The sequence below is a fragment of the Clarias gariepinus genome, chromosome 2 (genome assembly GCF_024256425.1).
Source record: "Clarias gariepinus isolate MV-2021 ecotype Netherlands chromosome 2, CGAR_prim_01v2, whole genome shotgun sequence".
NCBI lineage: Eukaryota > Metazoa > Chordata > Actinopteri > Siluriformes > Clariidae > Clarias > Clarias gariepinus.
Genome location: NC_071101.1, coordinates 29,875,685 through 29,903,525, shown reverse-complemented (window position 1 = coordinate 29,903,525; position 27,841 = coordinate 29,875,685). Strand labels below are relative to the sequence as shown.

Here is a 27,841-nt window from a genome sequence, read left to right as displayed (position 1 = left end):
AATTGTGGACTGGGGCCCCATGATCGACTTGTTTGTCCAGAACATCCCACAGATTCTTGTACAGATTGGGATCAGTGGAATTTAGAGGCCACTCTAACTCAACTCTTTATGTTACACCCTGCAGCAAAATAATTGTAAGTTGATACAATTATGTAGAAAGATATGTAATAATAACAATATAACTGTGTGTCCTCTTTGTACCAGGAGCTGATAACGACACTATATATTGGCTTCTTGGGTCTGATTTTCTCCTCGTATTTTGTGTATCTGGCGGAGAAAGACGCAGTGGACGAGGAGGGAAAGACAGGCTTCTCGAGTTATGCAGATGCTCTTTGGTGGGGTGTTGTAAGTCTCACACTTATGATCTTATCTTATATCATACTCAAGTATATATAAGTGTATATATAGTCATGTTACAACCCCCCTTTTTTAATTCTATGTGTTTTTGTGTAAAAATACAATCAAAATTAGATGATCAAAAATATGCAAATACAACCTCAGACAAACAGAAGGCATTGTGTTACACACACCTGAATGTTCCAGACCAGCAAACCGCCAAAACGTCTGCTTTTATCGAGGTCTGCACACCTGCTGATGATCAATTAATCAAGGGCTGATGATTAGCAGCACCTGCCAAACAAAAAAGAAGCAAATTACCCTTTTACATCCTGTGGAATCATTAGTATTGCCCACATGTTTTTTTTTTATGAAATAAATAATGAAACTATGTTGTTGTTCGTGTGAAGTTATAGGTACTTGCTTAATATTAACACTAGCTGCAAATAGATTATTTATATTTATTTAAAAACACACACACACACACACACACATACACACACACACACACACATACACACGCCACCTACACCTGTTTCTCACCGGTTCATGTCAAAATACAGATGATTTTAATGCTTGAATGATTGATAGGTCACTGTCTGGCTTAACACACATTCCTCTGTAACTGGTCAGGTAAAGGGACCAACCGGACTGAAAATAAGAGGTATAAACCTTAACAAAAAACGAGTGTCAAAAAGTCTTTTAGGAAGCCTGGGGAACTATTTCTCAAGACTACATTAAATACTAAAAAGTCTGGCTCTTTAAAACAAAATATAAGGAGGGGTGCCTTTGTAAGGTACTGCAGTCTCAGACATTTTCAGACTATCAAAGTTTTTTCCTTTTTTTCCTTCTTTACTGACTGTCTGAAGAGAGTGGTGGCTCAGGCAGCTAAGGCTCTAGGATGTTGGTTTGGGAATGTAAGAGAAGCAGTACTGCATGTCTCAGTTGTCTATGCTATGCCTATTACAGATACAATAAAACCAGACATTTAAAAAAATAAATAAACAGATGTATTAAAACTTAAATTTTGTATCACAAATAACTCCACTTTTGTGTCCTGTGAAATGCTTCTACAGTGCAATCTAACCAATAATTAAACTATTCAGTTCATAGAGTGCTGCTTAAAACAGAAAAGCCCCACAGATTCAGTAGATAGGCTTGTTTATCAGCAACAGACTGTGATAGCAGAAGAGAAAGCCGTAACTGTAGTATACACTAATCCAAAACTATTCAACCAAATGGCAGTTTGAATACTTTTCAGATGAAGTTTCCAGGCTAGTTAATTAACAAGTTGCATTCAACATGAAGAGTAATGAGACACCAATCACAGGCTTGCACACGGGATTGGGGTTATACAAAAGCCCCGGCTATGGCGTCCTTTCACCTCTTTTCACCTCGCCTGCGTTTCCTTTTGAAAATACCCCCCTCCCCAACGCTCTGAGGCGTCAGCGTCTTTAATTAAAACTTTAATTGCAGGGTTTCTACCTTTTTTATGGTGAGGGTCAGAAAGCATGAGGCTTCCTGTGGCTCTGTGTAATGGAGGACAAAAGCCGTTATTTGTGTCGGAGAGGTAGCGAGGAGAAGACCTCTACAGGGGGATTTGCTCCCTTTTGTTTTTTCAGAAAACTGTAAACTCGAGCATGATGAGAGGCAAAGGAAATGAATTCGCTGAAGGAGAGTGGGACAAAGAGAGGAAGGCAGAGTGGGAGGGTGGTGAAGGAGAGGAGGGAAGGCAAGCAAGAAGGCGAGGGGCTGAGCAAACCAGGGAAAAAATAGAGGGGGAGAAAGAACCCATTTTTGCATGCCGACTGTAGGTTTAAGATTTTGCTGAAATGGGGTTGTTGGCTTGTTATCAGTAGCTGAGATTAAATTCACTGCAAATGTGAAGCACAAGTCCGTCCAAGGATTTGAACTTTGAGTCGCCTTTTTTTATTTATTTATTTTTTTACTAAGGGCGGCCCATTGCCAAAAGCCAAAACGCATATCAGGAGACCGAACTAGATGTTTATGGAATCTAGAGGGTTAGATTAAAGAGACAGCTTTAATGATTTACTAAGAAATGGACAGTGTGGTGCTGGGCTGTTCTCCGTATGAGCTGCAGGTGCAGAGAACAAGCGAGAGGAAGGAGCCAACACACACCATGAATCATGTCTCTCTTTCTCACAGTCAACATATGCCTATGACTCTAAATGTTAACACATTGCTTACTGTTTCCTCTCCCTGCTCCTGTCTCTCTCTCGAATAAGAAAGACTGGAGCATGCATGGAGAAAATAAACAGAGAGAATGACAGGAACAGGAGGATAGAGTTGTATGTTAATGAAAAGCGAGCATGTGGTTAAAACAAGGATGACCATGGATTTTACAGATTGATAAAAAATTTATGCGAGTGCTAGAAATATTCTCAAGACATCTCGAGATAATCAGCTCACTAACCCTGAGTGCCACACACATCGCTTCAGCCCTGACACACACACACACACACACACACACACACACACACACACACACAAACGGCAGCCTCTACACCCAAAAGCAACACTGAGATGTCAGCTTTGTCTCGGCCACACACGTAGACCATAGGCTGCACTCAGGCTCAGTGAATCATGCGCACGGCTTCATGGTCTAAGTAAATTGTATATCTGTGGACATCACAGCCTTGGATACCATTATGTCACTCATATGCACGCGAAACATCTCAGATGGCGCCTACAGCACTGCCCTTGGCACTCAGAGCCAGCTTTCTAACTTGAACTTGAACCCGAGTGGCCCATTGCGCGCCCATTTCATTGCTAGCGCTGTGTGTGAGCTTTGAAAGCTAGGATTAAGCTCTCCTTGCTGCTCTTCACTCCAAAGTCTGTGTGTAAGAGCCTTGGCCTCCTTCAGCCTCTATTCTGGGTATTGTAAAAGCAAAGCCCCAGACACACTTGCCGTGAGCCGAGGGCTCTCTCAGCGTGTCAGAGTTGGCTCCTCTTTCAGCACAGGGCTCCGGCGGTATTTGTTTTCCTGTGTTTGCTGAATTCCTGCACTTTATAACGGATTAGAGGAAACAGTGTGTGTGTGTGTGTGTGTGTGTGTGTGTTTAGTGCGCACACACTTTTTTTCTTCACACTTCAGCCTAGGCGATGTTTGATGAGTCAGAGTACTCTCAGAAAACATGGGCTCGTGAGCATTATGTGTCAGACAGAGAGTCCTCTCTGTACAAATAAATTGTGAAGCGAGCTCTGAGATTTCAGAAACATTCTTACTCTGCATGGCTATGGTATACCTTGTGTTGCGTGGAACAACTCAAAATATTTATTCTTTCTGCTTTCTTCAGTTTTTTATCAGCTATTTTTAAATGTATGCATAATATCATGTAATAAACCAGTTATCTGCAGTATTTGCATTAAATACTTATGAATTACACATGTGTTAGAGACAAGACAACAGAATCCAGCTATGCTATGGTTACGGACAGTTAGGAAGAATAATTAGTTAGAGAAGGTATGTCTTTCTATGGAAGAAATATATAAACTCAATACTCAAGTAAAAGCACAAGTATATCATATTTGCCTAAAAATGTACTCCACTACTGTATACAGTATGTAAAAAAAAATGATTGTGTTTGTTAACAGGAAGGCTTCAGACTTCAAATTGTGTGTTTGTTTGGGCTTTCGGGTTTGTCAGGTAGAACTAAAGTTATCATTAATATATATATATTTTATTATTCATATTATTAATTATCATTAATATATATATATATACATATATATATATATATATATATATATATATATATATATATATATATATATTTTTTTTTATTATTATTATTATTATTCTGTTTGTCTGAGGCCTATTTTTTTTTGCTGAGTCATGTTTGGAGAAGTTGATTGAAATTAACTAAAATTCAGTTCATCATATTGCCTAATTTCTGTTGACAAAAAGGATACTATTTAAAAAAACATCAAAACAAATAATGGCTAAAATGCTCTGAGCTTTAAATCATACAGTATTTAAAAGTAATCCACAAAGAAACAGATTTTTCCCTACATATCCATTATTGATGCTACATTTTTTTTCTGCAGAAATCTATCTGCAAAAGTGTTTATTATGTTTTTTACAAGAATAAAAGTGTAAATTTATAACGATAAATTAAATAAATGGCTGTGTTTAGATACCTTACAAGTTCATCTTCAACTTTGTAGTCATTGCAAAAGAAATGTTTTCTGCCGATTTGTTGAATAACTTTCAGCATTGATGAGTTCTATGGAAATGGAGAGAGCACTTTACAATAATGTAAGTAACTGTTTTGCCGGACTTGCAGTTTTGTTTTCAGAGCTGTGGCTTTTCAGATGCTAAAAATAAATAACTGATTAAGCGTTTTTAAAATGAAAGCTTTCAGCTTCTTACTGTATAGCCAGTGCTTTAAAATAAAATCAAAAAAGAAAAGTGTTTTGTTTTTACCACAAAGGCAGAAGAAAGATTGTAATGGAAAAGAGGGGCATGATGGCAGAGATTTTACATTAATTACACAATTGGCAAGCAGCATTACTAGCACCTGTGATTACTTCCTTAGTTAAACCAGCTAGTTGCTGTAATGCAAGTACCCTATGCAATTACACATGGCCATCCTGCAAGGATCTGTTGGCCAGGTAACCGTCACTCACGTTGACGCAACAACCAATCTGCACTTTTATAATGAGCTGCCAATCATTCCTTTAAACTAGGATGGGTGGATTTGTTTTTGTTCCTGTCCTTCCCATGAGGGGTAGCTCAGGTCACGGTATAGTGTGAGTAACAGCGTATATTCTTATGTTTATATTAGAAAATCAATGCATGTTTGTGTGATCATCATCTGAAAAGTAACAGGTCTTTTTTTAAATGTAGAGGGTAAAAGTACAAGTTTTTCATTAAAAAAATGAAATATGATAAAACTATCAAATATGGAAAATACTTGACAAAAATACAGATACAGAAAAAAGTACCCAAGTACAGCAAGGAAGTATTTGTACTTTGTTACGTAATTCACCTAAGAATTGATCAACCTAATGTTGCTAATAAGCAAACATGCCTAACAAACATATATTGTGTTAACAAACCCACAGTAGTTCCAGATCAAAACTTTTACCATGGTATAAGTATCTTGGTAGTCCTATGGTATCTGTACCGTAGTATATATTAGCAAGTTTTTTGACAGCACTATGACACTTATTTGCTGATATAGTAAATGTACCACACTGTGGTGCATGCGTCTTCCACATAATTCGGTACCATGGTACATGTATGATACTACTACAATATATATGCCAGAATATAGTCAAAAATATGTTATACATGTTTATGCACCATAATGGTAAATGTAGTTGCAAGCAACCATGAGTGCGCCCAAGCACCTTTTGTCATCCACCTTCTAAAATCATAGGGGGAATTTAATGTCAAGACCTTTAAAAAGCCTCAATGTGATGCAATCAATGTGATGTCACTCAATATGATGTCACTCAATATGATGTCACACAGCAAGTTATGACAACTTTTTTGCCATAATTTAAGGTATCTTTTAGGCTAACCCATTTGAAATATCAAAATCGCTCTTCAACTTTGCATTCTCAGTGTCGTAAGATCACATAGGACTGGTTTGGTGGCGATCAGATCAATCCCTTAGTAGAATATTTATATTTTATATAATATAGCACTATCTAGAGTTTTGACATCAAACTGCTGATGTCATAGTGCTTGTGCTTGTGATAGGGTATCGCTGTATTTTGTTGTTGTTGTTAGTCTTTCTTTCAGCTGCTCCAGTGGAGGGGTCGCCACAGCGGACCAACTGATCCGCACAACACCTTAGCACAGTACTCTTACCCTTCCTGATGCAAACCTCCCAGGCTTGGACTGGCACCACATTCAGTGGCTGGGAATCAAACCTGGGCCTATCTCATGGTAGGCAAGAACCCTACCACTGAAACATTAATTAAATACCATTTTTACAGTAATATGGTACTACCTGTACTATACCATAGTAGTATGTAACACCATATATAATATGGTACAATACATTACAAATACACCATATGATATACCTGCTGAACTTGGGAAACTGGGTCCCAAGCCCAGAAAAAATGGGAGGGTTGCGTCAGGAAGGGCATACAGCGTAAACCTGTGCCAAGCGTGTATGTGCGGACCGCTGTGGCGACCAGTTGCCGGGAGACCAACAACAACATATACCTGCTGAACTTTGGTTTTGTGGTATACAACATAGTACTATCATGGTACCTATTGAAAAACCATGGTGCCTACCCTGGTACTTCTGAAGAACCTCAGTAATACTATTGTACATTATAGTATGTACTATAATTTACCATAATAAAAAATTTTATGGGTAGGTAATTCTAGGTCATGTTCTTACTATGCAGTTGCTAAATTGTGCCTTTAAACAACTAAGTACTAAGAGACTTGTATGCCTTCAATATCCCTGTAGTATAAGTGCCCAGATATTTCTATGACATATGTACTCTACTGCAGCCACTAGGCATGATTTAGCTGCTGACTGAATGGCAAGCCTTAAGACTTTTCTGGAGTTAATTCGCTTGAAAGTGTCAGTTTGGCTGAATAGCTCCTTGTCTATTAGTAGACAACATTTCAGCTAATATCAATTGCTGATTGCTGAATAAAATACTATGCAAATTTTTCAGTCAGAAAAATTGAGTTTATAATGTGATAAAATGATAAATTGATATGTATTGACAGGTTGCTGGTCTACTCGAGTCTTTTTGCAAGCAGGGGAAAGACAAGGGAAAAATTAATACTTAATGTCGGACCAATCTGGATAAGACATCGGGATAATGCAGAATGAATACTCCCAACACAATGTTGAAAACATATGAATAATAAAAATTAAAAAAAACATTATTTATAGCATTTTTTTCTTAACTGAAATACATATTGAAATGCTTATACTGCTAATGCTGCAACCTTTTCCTTCTTTTTGGCAACTACAGTAAGTCAGATCCCTGACAGGTACTCAGTCAGGTCATGGTTGTGAGAGCTCTGTAAGCTAGACACTGATCTCCTAGGGAACATACTTCTGAGGGTAGTAAACACAGATAAATTGCTTTGGCAGACAACAAGCACTGTGAAAATATGTCATCCAATTAAAAAAAATACTAGATCCCACACCATTAACCGGAAAGTAACTGAAAGAAAAAGAGAAAGAGAAAAAAAATAGCAGCAATGGTATGAAAATATACAGGTTGTACAGGTCTGTGCAGCTTAACCCCCAAAACCTGTTCTGTAAAGCTGGGTGTTCTTCAGTTTGAATGTTGTAAGAGCAGGCATTACACAGCATTAATGCTACAAAAATACGTTGATATTTTATTGTTTTGAAGTTGTACTTCCTTGACATCATGCATTCATTAATTCAATGTTATTCTAACATCATTTAATCGCAGTCATTCTACCTTTCAAAACAGTTTCGCAGCGTTAGTCAGGTGTTGTGTTTTGGGTGGCTACACAACCTAATTACAGCTATAGGCACTAGTTAATAACAACATTATGCTGTAGCTTGACAGTGAAAAACTAGTAGAATGGATGAGAAGATGTTAATAATAAATGTGCATAAAGTTTGTGAAAAGTACAATGTTTAAATTTGAATAAACGTACATTAGTGTGTATGGAGTTTAACAATAGTTGAAGCACAGCTCTTTATCTTCCTCCATGTTTTTGCTTGCGTTTGTTGAACTGTTACTTATCTGCAGAATGTACATAAAGTCAGGAAAACAATAGGAGTACTAAGGAAGACCACAAAGCTCTATGTCTGCCCTTTCATATAATGTCGATGTCATTTTCTCCTGTAAGAAAATTAAATGCAAAAAGAGGTCAAAGTAAACTATAAATAAAATTATATGTATTTCCTTTCATTCCTCACGCCCACTACATTAAACTTTAAAAGTGTGTACAGGAAAAAAATCAAACTTTCTTTCTTTTAGAATTAATTCCCTAATGTGTGTATTGTTCTTAAAATAACATCTCCTGTGACTATTAGTGAGATTTCCTTTTCTTCTCCAGGTCACTGTAACCACAATAGGCTATGGAGACAAAGTTCCTCAGACATGGATAGGAAAGACCATTGCCTCCTGTTTTAGTGTGTTTGCCATCTCCTTCTTTGCTCTGCCTGCGGTAAATGCTCTCTCTCTCTCTCTCCCCCTACACACACACACACACACACACACACACACACACACACACACACATATATCTCACAATTCACATACCCTGTCTGGTGCCCTGAGGCAGTGTTTTTCTACAGAACCCCATGCAGTAATGGGGACCAGGGTTAATGGGGTCCATTAAAGTGAAAGCATGCCCCAAGGGGCCTTGCTTCTCACATTTCCTTCATATAATGCACAACTGCAACATTATTGCAGACAAACGCACCATACATTGTGAACACCATTTTGCATTGATGTTCTTTAAACTGATTTATAAATCTCTTCTCACACAAATGTTTCTGTATTCAAGCCTCGAGGTTCATGCTCCTCAGCATAATGATTTGTTCAAGAGATAGATAATATATTATTTTGCAGCCTTGTGTAGATCTAGTATTTGCTTACTCCTTTGAAATGTTCCTAATAATTCTTTGCAGACACGATCATCGTTTTCCAATATCTAGTTTTAACTCTCGTTGCAGGGGATTCTGGGTTCCGGATTTGCGCTGAAGGTGCAGCAGAAACAGAGACAGAAGCATTTCAATCGCCAAATCCCAGCTGCGGCTTCACTTATACAGGTGTTCATGAAACTATATAAAGTAACTTGGGGTTTTACACTGCATGCTTGGAAAAAAACCTTGTTCATTATTATTAGCTATGTGAGCTTCCTATTTCTAAGAATGAAAGATAAATATAGATTCCTTTTGCTTGTCTGTAGACGTTGTGGCGATGCTACGCCTGTGAGAAACCCAACGGCTGTCCAGCTACGTGGAAAATATATGTGCTGATGGGGGACTACATCCCAGTTTTAAACTCTGAGAACTCAAGTCCTGGAAACTTCAGAAAACTTGTGAGAATAACAGAATTTCTGTTGAATACTGTGATTAATGACTCCTTTTTTATATTTGTTTTTATTTCTTTTCAATGTCACTTTTAACACCATCGTCCTTCCTGTCGGTTATTCTCAGAGCCCCCCTATAGTAGTAGGTCACTGTAACGTAAACCTCTGCATACTGCTGTAAAGTTTGCCCAAGGCCCATTCACATGCGCACCTGGTAAATAGAGCTAGGTGTATTAAAAGTCTATAAGTGACACTGAGTCATGGTAGGCATTTTATTTTGCTCAGGTGTGTAACACAGAGATGAGTATAATGGATGAGATTTACTGTATGTTGTGAATTCTGCTTGAGTGAAGAATGCTGCTGTAGGATGAGGTACGAGTTTGTAGTTGGGCTGGGCGTTTTAGTAAATGACTGAAGTCATGGGACAGGCATTGAATGAACGTTGCACTCTCAATCTCTTTTACTCCCTCTCTCGTATTCCTCCCTCTCTCCATCGCTCTCTTCCCCTGGACACCCAGTTGACCTCAGTCCCCTTTGTCTTCCTCACACAAAGACACAGTCAGTTGAGATGATGTCACGGCCGCCTCTTTCCTGGGAACAAACCTTTGTGTAGCGAAACAACAACAAAAAAATCTTTGTGTAGCTCTTACTCCAAACATATTGGGAAAACCTCAGCCACTTCCACCTCTTTCTCTGCATGGGTGTGTGACTGTCCTTTGTTCACAGACCAGCCATTCATTTCTTCCTCATTTCGAAAGCAGTCATTCACTTCTCCCATCTACTGTCCTCCTTCACTGGTATTTCAGATTAATGGGAAAATTTTATTTCAGCTGGTTTTCTCTCAGATTCAATAACGACAGAGAGAGCTCTTAGTGAGGAGACAGTAAAGACGCAAGATTCACAAAATGTGCAGAAAAGGAATCATGGAATTCCCTGTTTGGATGCATGGATAGTTGGGAAATTCTTTCAGAAGGGCAGATTTACATTTTAATTTAGTTGCTAATGTGTCTGAACCTGGGATGTGAGTTACAAAGATTTTAGATACCTCCATGCCAAAAGGAAACAAAGGCGTTTGTTTGTTGCATTACATTTAAAATCTGTTTGGTGAAACAGCTCTTTGTTGGCCAAAGTGTGTGGAAAATGACTTGCGTCACAGCTTAAGTGATTATGAATTTTTACTTGTTTTTTGTAAAAAAAAAAAAAAGGAAAAAAATAAGAGGGGCTGTGGATCCACAGTTATGAACTTTCCTTATCACTATTACTTATGATGCCATTTTTCCTTGGACTATGAACTTCATTAAAGCTCTTGTATAATTCACATTCATGTTAAAGATAGTCTTTCGAGTTGAGCCAAATACCATGAAGGTATTTCAAATAACTCATCATCAGTTTGATAACAGATGCTTCTCTTTTAAGTCCTACACCCGCTGGCACTCTGTTATCTCCATTCTGCTTTGTGTACAGAACAGACGATACAGACGGAGGCTGAAGTCTACACGCGATAATGGTTCTCTGGGAAATTCAGGAGAAAAAGCTTTGTCTATCCCTCAGATCACATATGACCATATAGATGACAAAGAGGACAAGCGAGATGTTCCTTTCTTCTTAGAGGAATCTACAGGTACACACAGTAGAATCTGAACTGCAGCCAAATTCAGTTCATTATGAAAAATAATTATTATATATGAATTTTTGGTTTAATATTGTATGCGCCTTGCGATTGTTAAAAAACATGTTATAACCTTAATATTAGTAAATAAGCTCTTGATAAGTAATATTTGCAAGCACCCCTAGTATTCGTTTACCCAGCGCTTAGATTAGATTTGGGCATTCCCGCTAAAAGATACGATGGGCGTTCAAATCAAACCAGGACTTTTGATTGTGCACAATAACAGAACATCCCCTGTTACACTAGTGCACCTATCCCAGTATTTCACTAGTTCTTGGATACCATCAAGGTTGTTTTCAAAGAAGTTTTCTCAGTACGCCAGAGGCATGATCAGACTGCCTGCTTCTTATCTGAAATATTGGCCTCGCAGGAATGGCCCATACATGTGGAAATCACTTGTAGAGGTCAGGACTGTACTGTGGATGTACACTGGATGGCAATAACTGGCAGCCTTGTTCCTGTACATGTGCAAGTTCTTACAGACATTTGTGTCTCTTCCACAAGTTGGTGACATGTTATCCATCAGCATCAGATATTCCATTCTCTGAATGTTCACAGGAATGACTGCTGTTGGCTCTGAGCTACCTCGGCCGGCATCATCATTCACAGAAGTAGAGCCTCCTGTAAAATGTTTGCACCATTCAAATGTTTTTCCTGCGGCTAAAAGTCCTATAACCGTACTGTGCTTAAAGTCTTTTTAAAATATTGATCAGTTTTTTTGCCTTTATTCACAAGAAATTTCACTAGAAGTTCCAGTATGATTTGTATTTTTGTAAAACCTTTTTATTTCATGCTTGCCTTTAGTGTAGTATGTTTAACTTTTTTGTGCAGCATTTTTTTTTAATCCCCTGTGCATTTAGTATAAGCAGTAATCCAAAGGAAAAACAATGAAATAGATAAAAGTGTGCTTGATGATTTTCCATACTGCGGAGAGATGCTATTTTCCATATGTGACTGGAACACATCCTGTACAAAAAAAAAAAGGGTTCGTGCAAAACAAAGCCACGCCTTCTTGCTGTTAATAAGGCAGTTTTGCAGGCTTTTACAAGTTCTTCCTGTCGAATAACTTTAACATAAAAGCAGATAGAACGTTCAGCGTAGAAACCGGTTCTTGGGAGGAAAAAAGTCTCTTCTAAGGCTTAATTAGTTTAGTGGAGAGATTATAGCATAGAGCCATATGCCTGTAAGGCTTTGAACCTAATCAAAAGGAGAAAAAAAACCCTAAGCATTAACACTGAGTGATCACGGAGCTCAATAAAATTGCCTTCAAGATGTAGAGTTATCTAAAATGAAGAAAAATGGGCTTTCAGATGTGGAATCATCTGGATTTTGCACAAAAACTGCTGTACAAGGGCAATTGATTAAAAAACATTCTGCATTCATGTTCCTTGTAAGATTCAAATCTTGATATACTGTAACACCAGGTTGTGATGAGAGAACTAATGCTTGGCTTGGCCTGTTACCTCTTTTTACCCCTGCAGGCATCACAAGGATGTTCAGACAGACAGGTAAGCCCCATGTCCCAGATTTTATGGGTCTTTTTGATTTATTAATTGTGGCTACATCATCTGTGCTCTTTTTTTGTGCAAATGCTTGATGTCAGTTTTCCATAAACAAACAAGCAGTGACACAGATCGTAGATGACAATAGATGAATGGAGGAATGGATGGAAGAAACTACACCGAATTATTCTACAAAGCAGGAAGTAGCTGCAAGTGAACATACACTGCAAGTGACATACTGTATACATACACACCCAGTATTAAACAGGAAACTACATATTATTTCATGAAACCTTGAAAGAGATAAAGTTCTTATGAATAAGTGTTTATAAACACTAGCAGGTAGCAACCATTATGATTTTCCACCACAAAAGTGTTTCCCTGACTGACACTAAAATTAGATATGTACCCACTTTTTTAAGAAAGTGTGTTTAAATGCTAACTTTTATGTTACACAACATAGCATTGGTGCAGCGCAGTTATTATACACATACAAACACAAAGTGACATCTTTTGTGCAGTAATTGCAGTATAATTAGGGACCAACCCAAAAACTTGGTGAGAGAGCTGACTGGTCACTCGTTGCCCGTCCCTTACCAGGTGCCGTTGTAAGAAGATAAGCAATATTATTCACATCACATTGTTTTAATCTTATATCTTGTCAGTGTATATTACAATACTGTTCTGTGCAGTGAGCTTTTTCTTTTTATACCTCAGCTTATAAGGGTCATGCTTAAGCACCCAGGAGGTCAGTGGTGGCACTTTAGTGGCCAAGGGGTGTGAATTCCTAACGCCTAACACTTGAGTCACCACTACTTTCTAGAACACAAAGATAACCTAAGTAAATACAAAATGCAGTTTTTTAAATGATGATTCCATTTATTAAGGGAAAAAGTAATCGCCTATAAACCTAATAACTGGTTGTGCCACCCTTACTGGCATTAACTGCAAACGAGTGTTTGCGATAACTGCCAATGACTCTTTCACATCACTGTGGAGAAATTTTAGTCCACTCTTCTATGCAGAATTGTTTTAATTCAGCCACACTAGAGGGTTTTCAAGCATGAACGGCCTGTTTAAGGATCTCAATTGGATTTATGTTTGAACTTTGACTAAGCCACTCCAAATCGTTTATTATGTATTTTTTGAGCCATTCAGGGGTGAACTTGCTGGTGTGTTTCAGCTCACTGTCCTGCTGCAAAACCCAAGTAAGCTTTAGGTCACAAACTGATGGCCGGACATTCTTCTTCGGGATTTTCTGGTAGAGTGTTGATGGTTCCATCAATTGTGGCAAGTGGTCTAGGTTCTGAAGCTGAAAATTAGTCCCAGACCATCACACTACCACCACAAGGTTTGACTGTTGGTATGATGTTTTTTTTTTTTTTTTTTTATAAAATGCTGTGTTAGTTTACACAATATTCTCTTTCTTATTGTTGAATGATGAACACTGACCTTAACTGGGGCAAGTGAGGTCTTACAGTTCTTTAGATGTTGTTCTGGGTTCTTTTATGAGCTCTTGGATGAGTCTGCATTGGGCTCTTGTAGTCTAGTCTCCCCACTCTTCCAAGTTTTCTCAATTTGTGGATAATGGCTCTCAATGTGGAGTCAAATAGCCATAAAATGGCTTGGTAACCCTTTCCAGACTGATGCATGTCAATTACTTTCTTATCTGTTCTTGAATTTCTTTAGATTGTGCTGCATTTTGTCAGCCAGGTTCTATTTAAATGGTTTATTGATTCAAAAGGCCTTGCAATAATCAGGCCTGGGTGTGGTAAGTGAAATTTAACTCAGCTCTCCACAAATAACAGTTCATTAATGATTTTGTAGGCTGAGGATCAGTTTGGTCCAGGAATAAATAAATTAAATCACCATTTAAAAACTGCTTTATGTATTTAGCTTTGTGTAATATAAAAAATGTTTAATGATTTAAATTACTTTAGTGTGAAAAGTATGCAAAAAAATCTGGAAGGGGCAAAAACCTTTTCATGGCACTGTATAATAATTATATATTTTTAATTAATTATCTATTTATTTCATGTCCAAACCATACTCTAGCATAAACACAAAATGTAACACATACTGTAATACACATCTCTGTAGTTTCCATGTGTGTAGTGAGTTGAACAGTGGATGTGATCATTTCAGGTACTGTTCTGGCCATGTTCTGTGCTGTATCAGGTTATGATACCATATATTGCTTCATTGTTAGCCTTATTGTCTAGGAGCTTTTTATTTATTAAAAAAAGAGATTTTTTTTTTTAATGTGAAGAATACTTATTGCAAGATCTGTAAGAACAATCTGATGCTACTCTGTGCTGCTGTAGTTCGGAGTCTGATAATATATTTATTTAGCTTGCTCGTTTCATCTGAAGTTGCTTGTTCTCTTTTTTCCTAAATGAAGTAGAATAGCAATTGTTGGTGTTTGTGGGAAAATGAGAACAACCATTTTGGGCCATCAGTGTTCAGAGCTAAAGCTCAGCGTTGTTGAGTTTGCACAACATCCGGCTTATCTCAGTGTTATCAGTCTGCTCTGGTGGCCTGAGAGAATCTCTGAATGGGGCTGTGGCTCCAGGACCCTGCTGTCACCAGGCACTGTGTTTGTTTTTATTGGCTGGGGCCCTACATAACCGAATGTGTTTGTGCAAAACTGTGGAGCTATTAATAAAAACGGGTTGTTTTCTTTTTCCTTATTATTCTCTCACTCACTCGTTCGGTCTGTTTCCCCATCCTTCTGCCTCTATTTATTTTTCCCTTTCTCTCATTCCCTGCCAGCTGTACCACTCTGACAAAAGTGATTATCTACCAGTTGCACGCTTAGTAGGCTTTTTCAGAAGTTATTTTTATTTCCGAACGAAATCTCTGGCTATAAATCTTAAATAAAATGGGTCATTTTATTAAGTCCTTCTGCTGAGATTTGAGAGGTTATAAACCTTTTGTGCTCAGAGACCCATTTCAGAGTAAAATAATTTTAAGAACAGTAAGATCACAGCATAGAATTTATTTTATGGTATGGCAAATGGTAAAGGCAAATTTGTAGCATTATAGTAATTTATTTGAGACATCAGATCTTTTTATTCCAAATTGTTTCCAATCATATAGTCGATAATTCAATTTGGATAGCTGTTTTATATTAACAACAGGTTTTTATTTTATTAAAATTGCAGTTTTTATGCCAGTTTTCAATTATTGACTTTAAAATCTACGTCTAAATGATTAAAAGGGTCAGTGACTATTATAATTATAAAAGCTAATTAATAACCCTAATTCCTTGGTATTCCCTGATAGTAACCTTCACCAGTATTGTGTGTTTTTTAAAAATTAATGTAGATGCTTGGGTAAATGGAAGGTATTTTCTTTTCTCCCCATACATTTTTGATTGTTCCAGGATAATAAGATTCTACTGTGTGCTTTTTTTGTCTTGTTTCTTTTCAATGCATGTCCACAGACTGCCAGCCCTCATGGTCTTCTTTCAATCTTGCATGTCCTGCTTCACCAGGTATCATCCACTGCATTTCCACCTTTCTTTTTCTTTTATCCCGTTGATCATGTCAGTAGTTGCAGTTTTTGCTTTATTTGGTGTGTTAGATATGCTTTTCCCTTCCTAATTGCTACAGGAAGAAAAAAGCTGGAGGGACATCTGGATATCTCGCGCACCAGCAGCCTAGTGGATGACATGGACTTTTCCAGTGAATATATCCCACTCTCCATGGTGACAGACGCTTCACAGTGAGTACAGAGTACTTCCTGCATTATTCGCCATGAATTCAAATCATTCATTCATCAATGCACATATCCGCCCAGTTCCACTCACTGAATGTGGCCCATTAATTATGTGCTCTCGTATACTGAGTCCTTCTAAAGCACTTTCCTGCACTCAGAGCTCAGTGATGTGTTAAGTATTTCAGACTTCAGAGTAATGGGCTTTTAGTGCACTCTGTTGTAAGGTGTAAGAAAGAAATGCATTCACCAAGGCTAAAGCTATGCAACTGTATGTTAGCTGATACCTGCATTATGGTGAGCGCCTGTACAGCCTGGATGTGGATTACCTATTTGTGCTAATACGTTTGGGTTTGTTGCTGTTAATGCTGTGAGATAAGGTCTGGGATTTACTGTATGCAGTGGTGGCCCAACATTAAGTGACTTTATATTAGATGTATAGCAAATATAATTCTTCAAATAAAATGTTTTTGTCTTTTTAGTGACTTCTTTTAAAATGATATTTTACATATATTAAATGCATTGCTTGTCTTGCAGTTCTAGTTGTTGCACTTACAATATCACTACCCCACACACTTCCAAAGGTACTGTATTCTTACACATAGAGGTCAGAAATCAGAATTACAACAAATGCTAATACAGGTTTGTTATGGTAGAAATCACACTGCTCCATGCTTGAGGAAGTAGCAGCTGTCTATAAGGTCAGATTTTTTATTTGTTTTATAACAAATACCTGATTTATAATATAATTTTTGCAAGATAATAATAATAATAATAATAATAATAATCATCATAATCATATTCACAATCATATTTACAATCACAATCATAATAATAAAACAGTGACTGTGATGTTTTATTTATACTCTTTGAAAACTTTAGAAAAGTGGAATTATGTAATGAAAAAATACCATGCATCAGAAATACCTATTAAATACTTATTCCGTATGCAAATCCTAAGAAAAAAATTAAAATACACTGTTTTGATTCCCTTTAATAAAAATGGTTTTGAGATTTGGTCATAAGCTACTGCTGGTTGTACAGTATATAATTGTTAAACGTAATGAAAATAGCATCTATTTATTGACTTCATATGTAATTTTAAATGTTTACAATACAGAATTTTGTGATTTTTAGGATTTTGAGTGGTAAAAAAACAACTAATTGTGCTTTATGCAATTGAACACTTTAAACTGGTTGTTGTTGTTCTTCATAGTAAAGTAATTATTTAACTACTACTAGCAAGTATTAGTTTACAGAGAAACTAAGAAGAAAATACAGTATGTAGGTACATGAGAAAGGAGTATACTGTAAATCCACTACTGGCTCCAAGTACATTTGAAGGTTCTTGATATAAAGTCACATACTGTACCATTTGTAGATTTTTAGATTTTCTAGCAAAAGAAGTATGCAAACCTCTCTCATCAGTGTTTTTGGTTTTCACACTCTCCTTCAGTTTACTGATAAGAGATTATTTGATAAAGCTGGCCTTACTGTTGACACAGCAGTTTGGTTGTTCCAGGTATCTATTTTTATGAGTACACAATTTTCTGTTGAATGAACTCAAATCTCCACTTTTGTTTCAGATTTTTACTTTTTTTTTTTATTCTGGGCAAACGCGCATTTCACATTATTTGGTTGAACAGAAGCATGGAAGGCTAAAACTACAAACCAGCCATGTTGTGTATTCCTAACAAATATGCTTTAATGATCATTTGACTGGTGTATGTGTGTTAACTATGTATAACTACTTAAATGAGAATAAAGCAGTTTAAGTCTTTTTAACTGCCATGTTTTAACTCAGACGGTTTCATTACGCAAACTCTCATTTGTGTAAGCTCTCATTGCTTCTCTTTTTCTGCCTGTGGCCTTTCTCGGCTGCTACAGTATCTGCTAACTGCATTAGATCTGTTGAACCAAACCCCACCGGCTGGTAGACAGCGTTCAGAGCGTTATATCTACACAGAGTTGGAGGTGTTAATGGGTTGTGTGAGAACCGTTAGACCAATGTTAGTAAAAGAGGATTAAGGGTGTGAAGAGAGGGGCCTTTTTTGGTGCAGCAGCATTTCTGTTTCTGTTGCTATTAGGGGGTTTAACAATATTTGTGGTACGCTTTGACCTGTAAAACTTTTTTGCATTTGTAGACTTTACAGTAACCATTTTGGGCAGAATGACAAGATAATCCACTTTATCCCTGGCTAGGTAATTATAAATGCAAAGAATAGCTATATTTGTTGTTGGAAAAACAAAAAAGCATTTCACCTGGTTTAATTTGGATAATTTTTTTTTTTTTAAACTACTAAATACTTTACAAATCAAGAAGAAGGTCAAGAAGCGAGCAGGTGAAAATAATTTAATACAATGGCATCCTCACTGCCAAGGCTTTAGGGTAAGATCTGGAATCAAGGGGGCAAGATTGTTATCTACTATGCTCATCCCACCAGAGCATAGCTCTCCAAACTCTCTCAAACACAGCTGATTCAACTAATCTGTAAATTACTAGGTTCAGTAGGTGTGTTTAGGTGTTAGTGAATTACAGACTGTTTTGGACAATGGCCCTAGAGTAATTCCAATGCCTTTTTTGATTATTCCCTGGTTGGAAAGTAGGTGGGTAAGCACCTACTAACTCTGAAACAGGGTAATCAGAGCACAGCAGAACTTTTCCTGAACTATTCTTTGAACTTTTGCACCATGCCAGCTGGCAATGGATGGAATGAGCCCGCACTAATGGCAGCATGTCGACAGGGACTGTCATATCGACAGTGAATTGGCATGCCTGAGACAATTGTGTGTCTCTGAATGACCTGTATGAAATGGTCCATCCATCTAGACACACTACTGAAGCCGAAGGCAAGACGTGCTTACTATGTGGCTGTAGCAGAAGAGCCTCCACCCAAACCTATGCAGCTAGGATGAGTAAAGGCAAACTAGGAACACCAGTGCCATAGGCAAGAATGACTGGTTTTTATTGCAGCACCATACATTATACTTCCTCCCAGTACACAGTTAAGCCCAGATATAAATAACCAACTTCATCCACAGCAAGTTCGCCAAGGAACATCTTCTTCCCCTACAAACTCTGCAATACCTGCTGCCCATGTAGCCACTTGATGGGAGATCAATCAGCTGAGGCACTCACACAAAGCACTGAACCAATAGCCCTTGAAATTTGTGCTCTGCAAAGCTCTCCTGGAACAGATATATGAAGCTCTGTTACACATATGTAGTCTGAAGATTCTGAAGAGTGGAAAACATTGTTCAGTACCACCTGGGAGCAGTATGAGTTCCAGGTCATGCTGTACAGATTATCATCTCCACGGACAGTGTTCTAATGCTTAATTAATGATGTTTAAAGATTCATGTTTGAGAGGTTTGTAATCTATTCCCCAACCTTCCGAACATCATCCAGCATGTAAAAAGAATTTATGTCTTCTCTTGGATAATTAACTGATGGTTGAAACACACACACACATGCTCATTCACAGACTATGGACAATTTGAAAGTGCCCAATTTCATGTATTTCTACTGTGGGAGGGAACCGTAGTACCCAGAGGAAACCCACCAAAGACAGGGAGAGCATGCAAACTTTAGCCTTTCAGACACTTAAACAGCATGTTTAGGTTCACATCAGCCCTGGCACCCCTACACCCCGACCCATCTCTTGACCCAACTTCAAACTAGATGCACCAGAGTGTGGTGGGAGTATAATACTTTTGCAGAGATTTGGGGATGAACCTAAACTTCACCCACTGCCCTTTTTATATAAACTAAAACCAGTGTTACACAACTTTGATGTGGAAACTTGAGAATTATAAGTTGTGAAATTAGTATCACTGGCTGGAAGGGCCTTCACCTACCCTAAATGCACACTTGATGGATGTGTTGTGATCGTTCATTTGCTTCACATCAGCATGACATCTGGCTTCATTTATGTCAAGACAACACATAAATATACAACTGTGTCAATCAAGCAAGGAGAGCTGATGTTAAACAGCTGTAATTACAATATAGCTCAATACAAATATGACATGCTATATGACAAGTTTTTCAATATGTAACACACATTGTATGCACATGCTGCAGCTGTACATTAGCACACTTGTGGAATGTCACACTTAATAGGTAATTTTACACAATCTTGAAAGACCGAATCAACAAGTGCAATTTATAAATACTTTAAAACCTTGTGTAGCTCTACCTGAGAATGTGACTGCTATGAGGCAAAGATACCTAATGCAGTGCTCTTCCTATTCCTATCAGGTCATCTTCACAGTATTTTTAACTTTTCAACAAATGTTTTGGAAGTTTAAACAGGACCATACTAGCTGATGATCAACTCTCTTTTAACTAACTTATTCAGATAGACATCAGATGTGATAAAATTTGAAGGGTCAGGCATCTACAATCCTAGCACAGTTCATTGAAGGAGAAAAAGTTGAAGACAGATTATGAGGTTATGCTAAACTAACAACAGAGGAAATCCCTACTAGGAAAAAGATAGATGCTGTCTGTAGTATGGGCAAAAGGTTCATATGAGCAAAAGAGTTATATGTAAATCACTAAAGCGTTTATATAATCTCACATCAACTGCACTATGCTTACAGTATTGGGCCGCCCTTGGGGCACAGCCCACAAACTGGAGCAAAGTGCAATTGATGGCACAGAGCACTCATTTATCTGTGTGACAGTATGTCACGGTAGCTGCATTTGTTTACTTTGTAGACCAACTCAAATAGAGAGTCCTGAAACTAATAAGGAAGTTCAACTTCCTGCCTACTGTTTGAATTTTGTTGAGGTTTTAATTAAAGCAAAAAGCAGATTAACCCTCTATCAGTCACACAGACTGATGTGATGGAGGAGGATGTGCAGGAGGCATTAGCACTTGGAGTTTTGCCAACAATTTAACATCCAGTCTCTCATCTGGTAATCATCCACAAACCACAAGAAGTCAATTAGAAAAGTCTACGAATCTAAGAAATTGGAACATTCAGGTCATACAGTGCTAATGACAAGTTACTTCCTCTTGGTGGCGGATGCACACTTTTTCCTCCTTTACTCCTCTATGGGCCTCAGACTCTTCCAGTGTGTCTGGTTACAAGCACCACAAACACAGAAGCTAAAATAGACAAGTTGGACAAAGTTTATTTATCTCTATGCCTGGCCCAGTTGCTTTGGTAGTCTTCCGTTCATTTGTGCAGTGAAGTCCCAGGGTCACTGGTCAAATTAGAGACAAATATATTTAGTTTCTTACCCAGACTTCATCTATAATTAAGTCCATGATACATGTATTATTTGCACCTGTATTTGTACTCAACATCTTTACTTCTGCTGCCCAGTGGCAAGTGGCTAGAGCTAAACCACCTCTCCATTTGGCAATGAGCTTGACTGGTTTGGAAACTACATAAGTACAAGTATTAGAATATTTGGAGAAGACATCTTGCTACATAACCTCCAGGGTCTGGGTTCGATTCCCGGCCAGGCTTGATTCCCAGTCTATGTGTGCAAGGAGTTTGGAGAGGTTCATGTTCTCCTCCTGCTTGGTGGGTTTCCTCTGGGTCCTCTGGTTTCCTCCCACAGTCCAAAAACATGCAGATTAGGCTAATTGGTGTTTCCAAATTGTTTGTAGTGTGTGAATGGGTGTGTGAGTGAGTGTGTGTGCGTCCCCTGCGATGGATTGGCACCCTGTCCAGGGTGTACCCCGCCTCGTGCCCTAAGCCTCCTGGGATAGGCTCCAGGTCCCCCGCCACCCTGAATAGAGGATAAAGTGGTATACACGATGAGTTAGTGAACTTGCTACATACACTTCGGCCAAGGGTCCTACTGGAGTTGTGGTTCAACAGTATCTTCTTAACTTTGCAAAGTGTTGCCACTAATTTGGCAGTGTCTACCCATACCTAGTGACTGAGCTCTGTTTATCAATGATGTTTATTATGTGTTTGACCCCCTTTTGTTTTATTGAATTATTCATTAGATTATGCTTTAGCCTTAACTACTGCATCAGATGAGTTCTGAGTTGGCTGATACACATGAGCCCTATTGACCTAACAAAGTGGCATGTTGATGATCCTGTCACTCTCCTCCTGAACTCCTGCAGTCTGTTACAGCTGCCTTCTTGTGACATTATGTGCCAACACTTTTTCTCTGATTGTGGTTATGTTATGTGATGACAAATCTGTCAGAAATTGGATAACAAAACTACACACTGGAAAGTAATGTTTTTTTTTAAGTACCATTTTTTGGTCACTATGCATGATGTATCCATCAATTCATGCTCTTCCCTTTTTACCATGATGCTGCCATTGCTCTTGAATAGGCTCAATTTGAACTCATGACTCCAATCTTTATGATTCCTAGCAGATTTAAGTGGGTTTATTATCCTCATGATTTTCACTAACAAATGTTTAGCTGTTTATTCCAAACCGTGTGTGTTCATGTAACACCATGCGTGTGGAAATGCTCTTACTTTCAATATTAAGCATAGCTGTGATTTCCACCATCAGAATTTTGACATGCATAAGATTTATGGATGCAGTGAGAGAGGACATGAAGCTAGTTGGTGTGAGAGAAGAGGATGCAGAGGATAGGGTTAGATGGAGGCAGATGATTCGCTGTGGCGACCCCTGAAAGGGAACAGCCGAAAGACAAAGAAGAAGAATTTTGACATGCATCTTTATGCGTGTTTATGATAAAAAAATTTTCTGACCACATTTCTACCATGAGGTTGAAGGTTCAGCACAGTCCTTACAGGTTTTAATAATATTTTGGACAGGTTTTAACCCCATTCTAGTTATTTTAAATATCCTTAATTGTTTTTGGTGCGTGATGCACCCCAATAATAAGACCTTTATTTCATCTTTCTGAATCATTTAAATCCACTGAATTTCCCACTGTTTTGTTTTGGTGAAGTTTGTTATTTGATTTAAAGTGCTGATGCAACAAGTCTGAATTGTTTCTATATAATTGTAATTGCTGATTTAATCGGCAGATTGAATAGGTAAACATAAATCCTGAGGGGGGAAAGGAGTTGTGGTGGTGAATTATTTTAATCTCAAGTCAATCTTGATTCCACACTGTAAGTGGTGAAAGCGATGAAAGTTCCACCCCCTTAACTCTTTTCCCCTCCTGCTAGCATATCTGTTTTCTTTTGTTTTTCTTTCATTTGCTTGAATGAACTCTCTCTGGGTGAGTCCTTTAAGTGGTGAACCTGCAGGCAGATACGCATGTTACTGTACCATGTTAGAAAAATGAACTTTAGGTCGTGATAGAAAAGTTCAGTCAAGTTAATATGCTTATTGGGTAAGTCATTTCAGAAGTGTGAAGCTTATTTATTTAAGAGGGTGTTTTTTTTGAAAGTGGTGTGAGCATGTTGCTATTTCCAGATTTTTCTCCGAGGATTGAATGGGTTCTTCATTCTCTCCTTCAAAGGTGTTCCTTTGGTCCATGTTCGTTCCCAATGCACCTGTATAAATACCAACCCCCTCCCATTCTGTCAGCTCTAGTTTCTAGCTCTCGATGTGCTGTGTTTATCTGTTCTAACTGACTGTAGTGTGCAGTGTGAGGAGGGCCTAGGTTCAGGTAGCATGTTGAATCTGGGTGCTCTAATATAGGTTTGTTCAGGTGGGCTTGGGTGTATATGAGAAACTGCTTAACAATGAACAATGAACTTCCTCAATGATCAATGGATGATCAATGGATATTTATCTCACTTTTAATTATGTAAGAATTAATTGTTGGTGGCAGATACTTAGCTTATTTGGTTTGATCTTACACACACACACACACACGCACTAACTAATCCAAGTTCTCCCGCACACACACAGACACAGGAGTAAAGGATCCCTTCCAGAGCCTGTTTGCTCTCCTGCTGACTGCAGCACAGGACACACCTGGAGTGAATGAACACCTCTTTGTGTTCAGAGCAGAGAGGGATGTTAGTCTAGGAGTGTGGACTGGAATAAGGCTGTTGAAATAAGCCTGTAGTCTGTAACGCATATTACAGCCAGCCCAAATAAATTTACAATCTGTTTAACTGATCTTAGAACACCCGGGCCTTCTCTTCTGACTCGAGCTCTCGGTTTAGAGTTGACCTTTTCACTAAGGTCTAGTGTCATTCTTGCTGTCGAGGGACTGTTATTACCTTATGATTCTGCTTTGTGTTTTGTGTCTGCTTGTGAGATGGGGGAAAAATTGTAACCATTGCTTTTTGCTGCATACCAGCTATGCTTATCTTTAAGACCTACTGTAATATCACACATCAGCGGTACTCTGAACATAAGGAATGTGCTTCATGCTCGTACATATTTAGTACAGATAGAGTTATGATGGATAGTTCAGGGATGTTTCAATGCAACATCTGTTTGAGACAAGTTTGCCCAATTACTCTTAGCTTACTTTCTGATGTCATGTTTTCCTAAGATAACGAGAGAACATTTGAAGTCCTTCTGTCAGGAGAAAAACTCAAACTGTGCCTGTGACCTAAAGACAAAATGAACCCAGTCATCACAGAATGCACTGGTGCATGTAAGAACCACTGTCTGTTTGACAGAGTATATCAGTGTGAGTAAGTAAGTGTCAGTGAGTCATTGCGTGAGACAGGCATGCATTAGGTGAGTTGATAAAATTGTACGTTTGCTGGAACTGAGGTTAAAGCTAAACACATAAAGTGTTATGCTCTCTCTCTCCCTTTCTCTGCCAGTAAGTGTAATATCTCATTTACTTTATCTGTTCTTAATTATAATATAAAAAAAAACTACTTCTTCGAGACTGATGTGCCTTTCAGTTTAGGCAAATAGATGGTATGAAAGATATAAATGCAGTATGAATTATTCAAATCAAATCCACGCAAGAGCTGCCCTTTCTGCCCACACTTGGGTTTTAATCAGATCCATACTGCCCTAGGACTCTCCCAGGGGCCTTGGCTCTAAGTGCCACTAATAATGTTTCGAAATAAGTCTCACTGGGTGTTGAAAAGCAGGCGTTTTCCCCCACTATGTGCATTTATCAGCCAGCAAGGCAACTAAATGGCTCCTGTGAGTCAGCAGCCTATTATACTTTTTGTAATGCCATGACAAATGACTGCTTGTTCACATGATGTCTGAAAAAAAGAAAATCCAACAACATGGACCTTGTATCTTTGAGAGTTTTCGCTTTTGTTTGCTTTGTTGAATTGATTACTAAAAACATTTTTATTGAAATTTAAGGTTCTACAGCTCATGCCTTTTACAATGCTTCCGTACAAAGAGGTTTGTAAAACTTATGGCAAGCCAAACCAAAAATGCAACAAACAAAAAATTCCTAAATGTGGCCATATTATTAAAAAGAAGTCTCTAAGTGTTTAGAGTTTAGGATGTTAGAGTTTGTTGATGAATGCTAGATCAGAGCGATGTGGACTTTTATGAACTGTGCAAAAGACTGGACTGCATGCTACATTTTGTAAGATCACTCTGACCAGTAAAGAGTGAGAGTTTGAGTGTTAAGGAAATTAAAAAAACAGCCATGACGCTTTTTTTTTTTTTTTTTTGGAAACGAACTATTTTCCAGAGTTCCCATAAAGCACTTATCCTAGGTCAGGGTTATACAATAATCTTTTTTAGACTTGTGGGCCTCAAGAAAGGCATCGCTCTATTTCCTGTGTGCCTCTTGAGCAGGGGCATCTCAGCAAGATATCTTTGACCACAGTCAAAGACAAGACAAAGCAGAGACCATAAAGAGCAGATTGATTTATTTGTACTGCACTCTGGGCAGTGCTGTGCCATAATGAAATGGTCTACGCTGTTACAAATTCTTGCTGTTTTTTGTTTGTTTTTTCTTTGTTTTTAATGTGACTGAGCGACATTGTGAGATTTAAGATCAAAATATCTTAACAAATCCTGAATATACATGAAGACACAGTTTGCCCTGTTTTTTAATGAAACGTCTTGCGTCTTTAAATGACTTTGCTCCCTCATACACCGAAGGATTTTCCATGGAGGCTTTTCCTTTTCTATAAATAAAAGGCTAAAATGAATGGCTAGTGTGCGTGAGTCACTGTCGTCCTACGGCTTGAATTAGCCACTCGGCTTGACTGCGCTTTAATGATTTAATTTATATATTTTTTTTTAATAAAGGACGAATAAGTCAAATGTAGAGACTTTGATAAAGTGATATTTACATAAATTATCTTAATAAAAAAATATATATAATTGGTCCAAATCAAAAAGTATTTGGAAAATAATCACTTTTGCCAAATTCAGTTTCTCGGTATACTGTAGTATACAACTATCAAATGGCTGTTTATTTTACCAATAATTAATCTTGCACATTTAACCCTTGTAGCATCAAAGTAATATGTTACTGTGAAGATGTAAATGGACCAATTTTAGCATACGAATCCAAGTTGCACACCCACTTTAACTCATTACACTTCCCTAAGGATCTGCTATTGACCTTTTTTAAGCTGATAATTGCACAATCTCGATGTAGAGATCATGGCCGCGCAGTCTAGATTGCGTCTCACTTTTTCAGTGTACTGTGGAGAAACATAGAAGGGTTTTGTGTGATTGGTCAGTGCCAGACGTCTGGGTCATGTATGTTTACGTTACTAAATCACTTTCACATCTGCTCCTGGCTACAGCGAACAAGTGTGCCAGTGATATTAAACGATGGCAGGTTTCCTTTGAAAAACAGAATGAAAACTATGACAAGGCCCTGAATGAATACAAGCAGGTATTCGGAGATATCAAGCTGCACCAACGACTAAAAGAAGGTGTAGTGTACATCTTTCCTGCTTTGCCCTCTAACCAGCAGGCTGTGCTGTAGCAGCACTCGTTTATGCTTATACTGTACATGTCTGTGTGCGTGTGTGAACACACGCCCATCCACACGCACACAACCACACACACACGCACATACACAAAATCACTACTAATCATGATTTCACTCTAGCACAGAGTAGCATATTTACTCGCTATAGAGCAACCTTTCACCCTGAAGCAGAGGAAACAGATCAGCGAAAGTGGAAACAGTGCTGTCAAGTGCCAGAAAGTAGTGTGTGTGTGTGTGTGTGTGTGTGTGTGTGCCCGGTCAGTCTCACCCCTGAACAGCTTGTGCATTAAACTACATTGCCCTTAATATCTGACTCTAAAGGTCTCATAATGAAATTACTTTCCATTGCTTAAGTTTTTATGTTTCCTGTCGAGCATCAGGTGGATTTAGGAACAGCTTCCTGTGTGAGGAAATTCTCTAACATTAGTGGGACGTGAGCTAGACGTAGTTGCTTCAGGCAAAGTCCAAAGCCCCTGATATCCCCCTGCATGCTCCATCTGGTCTATATTCTGGGGCACGAGCCTCCATGGTACTTCTTTTGCAGTGGAAGAAGCCATAAGCCTTCTAGATTTGCCTTATTTTTTTATGTATGATCCCTAGTTTTCTTTGCTTGTGTATGATATTGGTCTGGAAGTGCCTTTGGTTCCTGTGGGAATGAGTGAGCCTTGGGTGTTTATGATGCTGTCACCAGTTTCCTGATATATAATTAATAGTCAGTGTTAATGGATTAATGTTATGTGGCGTTAATATTATGGTGGATTGGTGCACGGTGTTCGTACAGTTCTTCT

General features: G+C 38.2%; 1 protein-coding gene across 1 annotated transcript in view; it reads left to right on the top strand.

The window, feature by feature from the left end:
- Positions 1 to 27,841, top strand: part of kcnq1.2 (potassium voltage-gated channel, KQT-like subfamily, member 1.2) — a 111,838-nt gene that overhangs the window by 11,401 nt on the left and 72,596 nt on the right. Inside the window, exons 6-13 of the mRNA XM_053482720.1 lie at positions 205 to 345; positions 8,381 to 8,491; positions 9,003 to 9,098; positions 9,239 to 9,370; positions 10,826 to 10,982; positions 12,512 to 12,538; positions 15,978 to 16,028; positions 16,147 to 16,258. Coding sequence (XP_053338695.1) covers positions 205 to 345; positions 8,381 to 8,491; positions 9,003 to 9,098; positions 9,239 to 9,370; positions 10,826 to 10,982; positions 12,512 to 12,538; positions 15,978 to 16,028; positions 16,147 to 16,258 — 827 coding nt within the window. The remainder of the gene's footprint in view (positions 1 to 204; positions 346 to 8,380; positions 8,492 to 9,002; positions 9,099 to 9,238; positions 9,371 to 10,825; positions 10,983 to 12,511; positions 12,539 to 15,977; positions 16,029 to 16,146; positions 16,259 to 27,841) is intronic.